The sequence below is a fragment of the Phragmites australis genome, chromosome 22 (genome assembly GCF_958298935.1).
Source record: "Phragmites australis chromosome 22, lpPhrAust1.1, whole genome shotgun sequence".
Classification (NCBI taxonomy): Eukaryota; Viridiplantae; Streptophyta; class Magnoliopsida; order Poales; family Poaceae; genus Phragmites; species Phragmites australis.
The window spans coordinates 18348750-18359611 of record NC_084942.1 but is presented as its reverse complement, the minus strand read 5'-3'; the positions used below and the strand labels follow the sequence as shown (position 1 = coordinate 18359611).

The window sequence follows — 10862 nt, the reverse complement described above, 5'->3', positions numbered from 1 at the left end:
GAGTAGTAAGAGTCATAGATGATTTTTGTTGAAACCCATATATGTGTAGTGTCATAGACAGAGTTTTTTTTAAAAAAAAAACCATCTATGTGACCCTTTCCCCTTATAAGTAATTTTATTCATGGCTGCTCTCATGATATGATATAAACACTTCATGATTCACAAATTAAGCAACATTGTAGACATTATTTACATATTACACATTGATATATTGTTCAGAACATTGATCACATATTGTTCATCAAAACTTCAACACAAGCATTTACATATCATAAAGGTTAAGAACATCAAATAGATGCACATCAAACATTATTCAGAACACATAAACCTAGCTATACATCATTGGCGACGTTGTCTTCCAAAAGTACGAGATGATAAACCTCATGGTGACACCATCTCCTAGAAGGACAAAATGATCGACATCATTGAGCGATGTCATCTTCCAAAAAGATAAAATGATTGACATTAACTCAATTTCCTATGTTTCAACACAAAGTTAACCCAAGCATCATCTTCAATGAGCATCTCACAGTCATTCGGATCAGGCTCTATCCGGACTATCTCACACATAAGCTAGCCATGGTTAAGCAAGAAATGCGGTTCAAACCAGTCTTGCAGTTCACGAAAATGTCCCCATTGTGACGAACAACAATAGAGAAATTTTCATCTGAAAGAACAGAATGGAGAATGTGATTCACAACAAACACATGATCAGCGGAGGGGGCCTTCATAGCAGCGAAGAACATGAAGTCTACCTAGCCAAAGTTGACTCTAAGCATTCGCACCATGGAAACAGCCATAGGGACAGCCCCATCCTACCATTGCTTGATTGCCGTGATCTGAGCCATTGCAGGTCTACGATAGAAATAAGGTATTACCCTTGGTTATACAGATCAAAGCAAATCCTAAGAAACCTCAACAAAACTATGATAGGAACTCTACGATACTCACCTAAGTGCAGTGAAGGGAATTCAGTATCCAAATGTTTGATCCGTCGGTCATTTGGTACAATGACCGAGGGTTCAACTTGTAACCATTAGGAACATCACCACCTTCGGCTATTACACAATCTCACTGATGGGCTGTCGGCCTAGGTTGAGTTTGTAGTAGTGCATGTTTCTCTGGGAATATAATGCTGTTTTCAGTTATCTTTGTGTGTAGTGATGGCAAAAATAGAATACTAATGCAAGGAAAAAATAGAGGGTTACCTTTTTCTGTACTATAACCTTCATATATTTTTTTTAACTCAAATATTGTTTGATTAAAAAGTGAAAATGAATCAAAATTGGTATTCAACCCTCTTCATTGGACCATCGCATTGCTGGACAAATTCTTGTTCGTTGGGCCAGCCTACTGGGCCTAGATGTATATCAGGCCTTTCCAAAAAGACATTACAATACTTGGTCAACCTGTAGTGGGTGATTGATTGTATAGCACATCCTTAAATAATAAATTAAATTCCTTTTTCCATTGAAGGAACCTGATCTTTTGCCACTGCTCCATCTATGTCTTAATTTGTATATTTTTGCAACTACCACTAGGTCAACATCTTTTGACATCAATATGACTATTAGAAGATCATAGGATTTTTTTAAAAGATCAAGATATATACCAGAACAAAATAGAAAATCAATAAAAACAAAACATAAAAATGGGAAAAAAAACAGGGGTCGCTTTTGAATAAGAACATCCTTGGCTTTATGTAACATGCTAAAATAATTCCCCGATATGAAAGTCTTATGATATATTTTTTTTGTTCAGAAGCATTCCTAATTTTATGGACTTTATGGTATTCTAATTATCTGATGCAAATTTCTACCAACTTCTGGTAATGTTTCGTTTAAGATTTCTATGAATTCTTTGTCATTTTACTTGACGGTTCAACATTGTTAACCTGATGGGCGCGCAAAAAAGAAAAGAAAAGAAAAAGGCAGATACAGTATATTGTAAAAGGGAGAAGCATCATTTCGGGGTTGTAGAAGAGAGAATGCAAGTTTTTAGACTAGTGTGGCCAAAGGAAAAGTTTCTCTAATCAACATGCTTTAATTTAGAGTTTGTACTTTAATTAGTTTTCACTTCTATTGAAGCACGCAAATTAACACTACTCAGCAGAAGTACAACTGTACAAGTACAGTAGTACAGCACTCACACGGCCGGATCAAACAAGAAAGTGATAATAAAAAAACACTTAAAATGAAGTGGGGGACAAACGCATCGAACTAGATCTCTTCTTGAAAAGGGAGAATGAGAAGTCGAAACTCGATGCGTGCATGCACAAGTTGTGCGTCTTTAATCCAAATTCCAGGGTCCCTTGCCAAACAAACAAATATTCTTGCTTTCACCTTCACACACATACACACACAAATTTCTTTTTTTTTTCAGGAAAAATGGTGTATCCACCTTGCTTATATTAAAGCACGATCCAAGAATAACAAGAGAGTAATAATCACAAAAAGGAAAACAAGAGAGGTAGCTCAAAATTCATATCTCACTGGAAAAACTGGAAAAGGGAGGTTACAAGGCCGTTTACATTCCTGACCCTTTTCAGCCCTGTTAGGTTACACACTCTATAGCCGTCCCATTGTGATCGGACGGTCCAGATTGTATAGGTACATCATATTTGTGACTTTTGAACACTCTCTATAGCCGTACGTACATGCACGTGTACACGTAGCTCTTTAACCTGCAATTGAAGATTATTTGCATGCATGCAAGGTGCAGAATTTATATATAAACCCAACAAAATTAGGGGTGTGAGTGATTATGATCGTTGTCGATGGATGGATGAATGGATTCAGAGCCATATGGCGCCGGCGCCCTTGAGCATGGGCACGAGCTTGCTGGCGAGGTGCAGCGACATGACCCCGTCGGTGGAGCCGATGAACCTGCCGCCGATAAAGACGGCGGGGACGGGCGGCGAGCGGCCGAGGCGGCGGGCGAGCTCCCGCTCCATGTCGCGGCCCCGGGGGTCCTTGTCGAGCTCGTGCACCGCCGCGCACACGCCGAGGTCGGAGAAGAGGCTCGCCACCGTGTGGCACATCGGGCACTGGCTCGCCGTGAAGATCACCACCGCCTTCTCCGTCGACAGCTTCGCCACTGTCTCCGCCATCGCCGTCTTCTTGATTTCTAAATGGGTCTAGTGAGTTGAGGAGCTAGGCACAGCTAGTAGCTATAGCTAGTGTGTCTTTTGAAATGTTTGTGTGGTTTGCAAGTGCAGGGTGTCACGCCCTTTTATAGTGGTAATCCGATAGAGGAAGAGGAGAATAGTGGGTGCTTGTATGAGAGAGAGATCAGAGAGAGAGAGAGAGAGATGTTGTGGGCATAAGAATCTTCAACTTAATTAGTTTGGTACAAATTTTGCTACCTGTAGCATTCCACTAAAATTAGAGTTTACAGAAAATGTTCATCGGTCAGATCAATCACTTGGATATTAGTGATTGCGAATCGGGTTCTTACCGTATAAATTGTTAACAATATGTTCCTAACATGAAAACAAACATATAAAGTGTCACATCAAGCAATCTCCACCGGAAAATATATGTAGGCAGAGTCGCAGAGATGCATGGTTCTCCAGACATGAATGTGTCCATGTCCATTTAATAAAGTAGCTAGCGGACATGCATACGGATAATGTTTAAAACAGCTTCGAATGGGGCCTAGAAAGATATATGGAGGCTATTGGATTTTTATGCCACCCACTGCGAAAATATGGAATCCCTCCAAACTGTACTAAAAAATGATTTTTTTTCTAGGGTTTTGTAGCTCAAACCAACTGAAACTGACCATCTAACCAAGAATTGGCCATAATAATGGCCTATTACAGTTAATTTATAGTAAAAAGCAGCTACAATAAATTACAGTCGGTCCATGTTACAAACTGTAATAATTAGACTAATACAGTCCATTTTGAATAAGAGGCTACTAAAATATGTTACAACAGTTGATTCATGCTAAAGAGCATATTACAACATTTCTCCCATGGGAGTGATGAGTATAATTCCAGCCTTCGATCCTTAGAGTGTAAGTGACCCACCGAAGAAAAGAGTCCATACTTCGGACATGTTGTTGCGGTTGTCCTTGGTTTGTTTGAGTTCTTTCCACTCGGCGACGAAGTCAGCGAGTACTTGTGACTTGATTGTTGTCCGAGGTATGAAGCGAACATCAAATTCCCTGAGCTTGCCAGTCCACTTAGTGATTCGTCCAATGGTGTGTCTACTGTGGATGATCTCTCCGAGTGGAATATTTATGGTATTGTGATCTTATGAGCCTGCAAATAGTGCATTAGTTTATGAGATACCATCATTACCGTGTATAGCAGCCTTTGTACTTACGGGTAACACTCATTAGGACCGTGGAGTGCTTCATTGACGTAGTATACCAGTCGTTGGCTCTTCTCTCGCTTGTCAGACACTTCTCTTTCTACTACCAGCACTCCACTTACGACACATGGCCCGACCGCTATGTATAGCAATAGTTCTTCATTTGGGTCAGGAGCGACTAGCACAAGAGGGAAGAAAGATACCTTTTTAGATTTTTGAACGCCTCATCCGCTTCCTCAGACCATTCAAATTTGTCGTGTTGGTGCAATAACTTGAAGAAGGGAAGCCTCTGATCTCCGAGTTGGGATATGAAATGACTGAGAGCTGCCATACACCTGGTTAGTTTTTGAACTTCTCGTAATACCTGGGAGGTTGCATTTCTTCTATTGCCTTGATCTTGTCAGGATTGACTTTGATTCCCTAGTATGACACTATATACCCGAGTAGTTTTCTAGCATCGACTCTGAACGCGCACTTCTCTAGGTTGAGCATGACTTGGTGCTTGCGTAGATTACTGAAGGTCTCTTGCAAGTATGAGATAAGGTCTTCCTTCTTCTTGGTCTTGACAACAAGGTCATTGACGTAGGCTTCGATATTTCGGCCAATCTGGTTACGAAGAGTTATCTGCATACCTTGTTGGTAGGTGGCCCCAGCGTCTTCAATCTAAAGGGCATTTTGACGTAACATAGCACTCCAAAAGGAGTTATGAAAGAGGTTTTCTCCTCTAGTACTAGAAATCACCGGTTTCCCTATAGCTTTTCATTTTCCTTAGGAAAATTTTCCCTATCCTAGGAAAAGAAGCTTTCCCTAGAATGTGAACCTAACACCGTAGGAAAACAGATTGTTCCCTACGAATTGGTACCTTTCATAGGGAAGATTGGGGGAAGCGGTCCTGGTGTGCCACGTTGGCCCCAATGTTGACAGCTATCCCTAGGCATATATGGATTTGTAGGGAAAGAAATGCCAAAAAAATTCCCCACAGTGCTAAAAAAAATTCATCCGACGCCAACGCTGAAAACCCTATCGCCATCCCAAATCCCTGCCGCGCTCTCAGCACACCCAAGTCCTTCAGCCACCACTGCCCAAAGCCACTCGTCACCCCAATCCTCAGCACCCCGTGCTAATGTCCCGTACCCCGCGTCGAAGTCCTTCAGTCCGAGAGGGAGGAGCCACCCCGTTTTGCACAGCCGCTGCCCCACATCCTCTCTCAAGGCGTCCGGGGGGGAGGCGCCCCGCGTTGCCATCCGGGAGGGAGGCAGCCACCTCCGTCTGAGAAGAGCCAGCCTGTTTTGCGTAGCAACCTTTGGAGTGTGCCGCCTATCTTCTGTCATCTCGCCGGCCTTGCTGGTGCCTAGGCCCTGGCATGGCCTAGTGGTAGTGCAGGAGGAGGCAGCTGTGTGACAGGCGGCGGGATAAACCCGGCCATCCGGAAGGAGGACCAGGTGGTAAATGAAAGCCAATACCACAAAATATGTTGTATACTTCTTTTGGAGTTCTTCTTTTATTAAACTAATAAAAGAATGGACACCTGAATTTAAATCATTCATCCTCCCCTAACTATAACCTTCGCTAAATTTTTTGCTTACACGATAATATGCGTGCCCCAGCTAAAAATCTTAGTAATCATACATAATGATAGCATTGTTCATTGGCACTTATCAATGACATTACTTTGTGTGTTTCAGTTTGTTGTTGCAATATTAACCATGCTAGTGGAAGATCGTAGTTTGATGTACCAAGGTTGGAATGACAATGATTGCCATTCTCAAGAATGGGTGCACAACACAAATGGTTTTCTGAACCATGCTTTTAGCGGTGTCCCTAATGCTGAAAAAACTGGAGTAATTTGTCCTTGTTTAGATTGTTGCAATAGAGTCAGAAGGAGAAAATCTATACTGAGCATGCATCTTTGTAAAAGAGGTTTTATGCCTAGGTACAATAGGTGGACTGAACGTGGAGAGCATCTAGATAGGTCACCTGCATTGGAAGAACTCTATAGCACTAGTGATAGATTAGATGAAATGTTGGGTGATTTTGGTGATGCAATGCATACAGATAATGTAGAGGAGAAACTACGACAGATGCTAAGACATTTTATGCATGTTGTCTGCCTCACATGAGTCACTATATAACTTCATTCGTATTTCACGCCTAGCCACAATGGCATGCTTGATGGGCATAAATCACAACACAACCTCTCTGCTGAATGTATTGATAATTTACTTAGACTCTTTGGTGATGTGTTGTCTGAGGGCTATAAAATGTCGACTAGCTTGTATGAGTGTAAGTGTCTTCTCAACGATCTAAAAATGCCCTATGTCAAGATAGATGCATGCATAAACAATTGTATGATATACTACAAACAAGATGAGCACAAAGAGAAATGTGATATCTGTGGGGAAATTCAGAATGTAGTTGTTGAACCGGTAGGTGAAGGGCGTAAATGAAAGCCAATACCACAAAAGGTCCTGCGTTACCTCCCAGTTCTACCAAGATTGCAGCAGATGTATGGTGCACCCCTTTGATGCTGAAGCATGGAAACATTTTAGTATGGTATGCCCAGATTTTGCAATGGAGGCAAGGAATGTTCGGTTGCTATTGCAACTGACGGCTTCAATCATTTCTCCTTTGGAGCTTCATAGTATTCTTGTTGGCCAGTATTTGTGATACCTTTGAACTTACCTCCAGCTCTTTGCATGAAGGAGGAGAACATGTTTCTTAGTCTATTGATCCCTGGACCCAACCATCCTGGTAGGAATCTAAATGTCTTTATACGACCGCTAGTGTATGAGTTCAAGGAAGCATGGATAGGAGTAGTCACCTATGCTAGTTTCTTAAAGCAGAATTTCTGTATGAGGGTTTCATACCACACTTCAAGTCATGACTTTCCTGCATTAGGCATGTTCAGTGGATGGTCTACGCATGGTGGCTTGGCATGTGTAGAGTGTATGTTAGGTGTGGATATTACTTGGTTGCCAAATCGAGGGGTCAAGATGGAATAATTGAAGATAAATGGGATGAAGAGCCATGACTACCATACCATACCTTCATGGAGCGGCTCTTTCTTGTGATGATTTGAGGATTTGTTAATAATGAAGTATGGGAGGTATTAGCTGAGCTAAGTTACTTTTTTTAGAGTGTTGTGTGCAAAAGAGGTCGATCCTGCACAAATGCTACAATTGGAAGCAAATATACCTATTATAATTTGCAAGTTGGAGAAAATCTTTCTACCGGGTTTCTTCAATTCAATGGAGCATCTAATAAAACACCTCACGTATCATGTAAGGGTAGGAGACCCCATCATGTATATTTGGATGTACATAGTTGAGAGGTATAAACTTCAAATTCCTTATGGTTTTCTTATTACCTATCATAGACAATGAACTAATTACATGATTCTTGTAGGTTATTGAAAAAACTTAGACAAAAAGTTTGTAACAAAGCTCGTGTTGAAGTCTCAATAGTAGAAGGATGGCTTGTTGAGGTGATCTTGCACTTAACATCACTATACCTACCCGATCTCATACCTAGATCCCACAATCATCCACATCGTTATGCTCAAGATGGTCCTTGATATGAATGTACCTTTAGTTTGTTTCAAGTGTGTGGATGGAAGACTGGTAGAGGAGTGTCTAGGTTCCTAACAGTTGAAGAGTACAAGGCAACAATTATTTGATCTTCACAAACTTGAGCGAAATGGATGAATATGTGCAGTAAGTGCTCTGAATATGTTAAATCGGCATGTTAATACTTCATAATCATAATTAATAGTTTTGTATCAAAATCTATAGAAAATTTGAACAAGAACAATAGAGGCGTCCAAGACCACCAACTCAGAAACAACTAGACAACTTAAGGATGAATGGAGCTGGCAATAGCAAACCAGACTTGCTGGATTGGTTTAAAAACATGGTACTTCCTTGGCTAGTTTCTAGTAACAAACTTGTAAACATTCTCCCCCCATCTTAATCAGGTTTCAATTTTAATTTGGATCATTGCAGCGTGACAACAATGCAAGCATAAATCCTGAATTGCGTCATTTATCACATGGATGTGGCCTCAAGGTTAAGTCATATGACATTTATGAAGTTAATGGGTACAAATTTAGATCAAAAAAGTACGAAAAATCAAGAGGGAACTTAACTGCTGTCAATACAGGGGTGCTTGCTATTGGCATTGATGTAGGCACCAACAAGACGCTTGAGTATTATGGCATTATCAAAGATATAATTGAGTTAAGGTTTGATGGTGATAGAGATTTTACCCTTATTTTGTTTGAGTGTAATTGGTTCCACCCGACTAATGGAGTGCGATACTTGGAAAGGTTTGGATTAGTTGAAGTTGCCCATGCATCATGTAATCCAGCAATCGAGCCTTATGCACTTGCTAGCCAGGTAACTCGGGTGTATTATCTTCCATATGCATGTAAGTCGGAGTTGAGCCTTAATGCATGGTGGGTTGCATATAAGGTTAGCCCCCTTGGAAGCTTGTCCATTCCATCAATGGATGACTACAATGATGAAGATCCACAATGTACAAATACTTTCCAAGAAGATGGTATATAGGCTGACTTCTTTGTAGACATTGGATTTTGCTTAGATGTTATTACAAGTAATGGCTTAAATGAGGTTGTCAATCCAAATGACCTATCAGAGCTGGTCAAACAATGAAACACTATGAGTGGAGAGAATGACCTGCCAACTGAAGTAGAAATTGGATATGATACGGAATCATGCTATGAAAGCATGGACGAAAGAAACCTAGAAGATCCTGATGATTGTTTAGTATAGAAATGTTTTCCCAAGTAATAATTATTTATGTACTATTGTACTTGTAATTTCAATTATGTACTACTATACTTTAATTTCAGTTTTAGTTTGTACTACTATACTTTAATTTCAGTTATGTACTATTGTACTCTAATTTAAGTTCTCTATTGCATTTGCATAATTGAGTTACTGGTTAATTGTTATAAGCTTATTTTGTGCACAGATGACACTTTCACACCGTGTGGCACATAGTTGGATTAACAGTGGGTCCACTACAAGGGACGAGGCAACTTCTAGTCAGAATGAACCTGTTGATTCATCTGGAGTTGATGAGGAAACATGAGAGGTTTACCTGTGTGGTAGTGCATAACTCTCCCTTAGAATCCCCAATGAGAGAGATTGTCTATTGCTCACACTCGAAGGGAAAATGTGAGTTTGTAAAATTGACATGTCTATTTTCATGCTCATTCAGACATTGAGTTAACTAAATGGTTATTTCCAATTTCAAGGCAATGGCTTGAAGTCCCTACGCTAGGAGGGGGAGGACACCTTCAAGTGTACTGACATGTATATTGAAGATCAATCATCCTGGGTTGGTTGAGTTTAAAGGCAAGGCGGTGCCAGCATCAACATAGAACCATTACCTTGCATCAAAGGGCACAGCTGGGAAATCCAAAGCTCATGTTGTTGTGGAAGAATTTTGGGTAATAATTCTCTCCTTTGTGCCATTCTTTGTAGAATATCACTTCTGTTATGGTAGTTGTAGATTTACTTTAGAGTAAATTTCATAAAACTATAACTATTTGTACCATTATAACACAGACCTACAACTTTTGAAGTATATTTCACAAAACTACAACTACTTCGACCCTTAGTAACAATAAACTATAACTTTTTAATATGGTCCCATGCGTTAGCCACACATATGCCACATGGTCTGGTCCTACCTGTCAACCACACATGTACCAAAAAGTTACAGTTTCTTGTTACCAAGGGTCGAAGTAGTTGTAGTTTTGTGAAATATACTTCAAAAGTTGTAGTTCTGTGCTATAATGGTAAAATAGTTATAGTTTTCTGAAATTTACTCTAAAGTAAATCTACAACTACCATAGTTGTATTTCTATGTTATGATGGTACAAATAGTATTGTGAAATTTACTCTTTACTTTAATTTCAGTTCTGTTGAGTGATAATTCCCTCCTTTGATAATCATCCTTTACACCATTCTTCTGTTATGATAATTCTGACTTCAGAATATGATATGTTCTAATTTTATTTTAGAAGATATACTTATGAACCTACAATTCTTTAATTAACTTAGTGTACATACCTATATACTTCTGAAATTATAGTTCTGAATTCTGCACAAAGAAAACTACATTTCTGAAATCTACACAAAGAAAACCTACAGTTACAAGTTTTTTTGTCTTGGCCTTGGTTATTCAAGAGGATAGCTCAGATTTATGCTAGCTGTGTGTTGATGCATGCGAGGATAGCTCAGATGAGATGCAGAGATTCATTCTTTTGTGTACTGATTTCACTGGTAATATGAACTTGTTGGTTGTAAATCTTTACCATTTTGTGAAACTAAAATTCTTTTAATATGATATGTTCTTTTGTCGCTAAGGTTCAAATATGATCCTGAGAAAGAAGATGATGCAAGACAACATCTAGCTGAGTGCTGCAAATAGCTCATACAAAGCATCATGTACTATGCAAGAATCTATGCTACAATTGAACATTACATCAAAGTGGAGAAAAAGGATAATTTGCTA

The 10862-nt window shown here is 39.7% G+C and overlaps 1 protein-coding gene across 1 annotated transcript; it reads right to left on the bottom strand.

The window, feature by feature from the left end:
* Window positions 1-2470: 2470 nt before the first annotated feature.
* Window positions 2471-3192, bottom strand: LOC133905064 (glutaredoxin-C15-like). The gene has a single exon (XM_062346767.1). The coding sequence runs from the start codon at window positions 3107-3109 to the stop codon at window positions 2795-2797; it is 315 nt and encodes a 104-aa protein (XP_062202751.1). The 5' UTR covers window positions 3110-3192; the 3' UTR covers window positions 2471-2794.
* Between the last annotated feature and the right edge of the window lie 7670 nt (window positions 3193-10862).

Excerpts from the sequence above, each read along its gene's own strand:
- LOC133905064 (XM_062346767.1), bottom strand. The coding sequence starts at position 3,109 with ATGGCGGAGACAGTGGCGAAGCTGTCGACGGAGAAGGCGGTGGTGATC.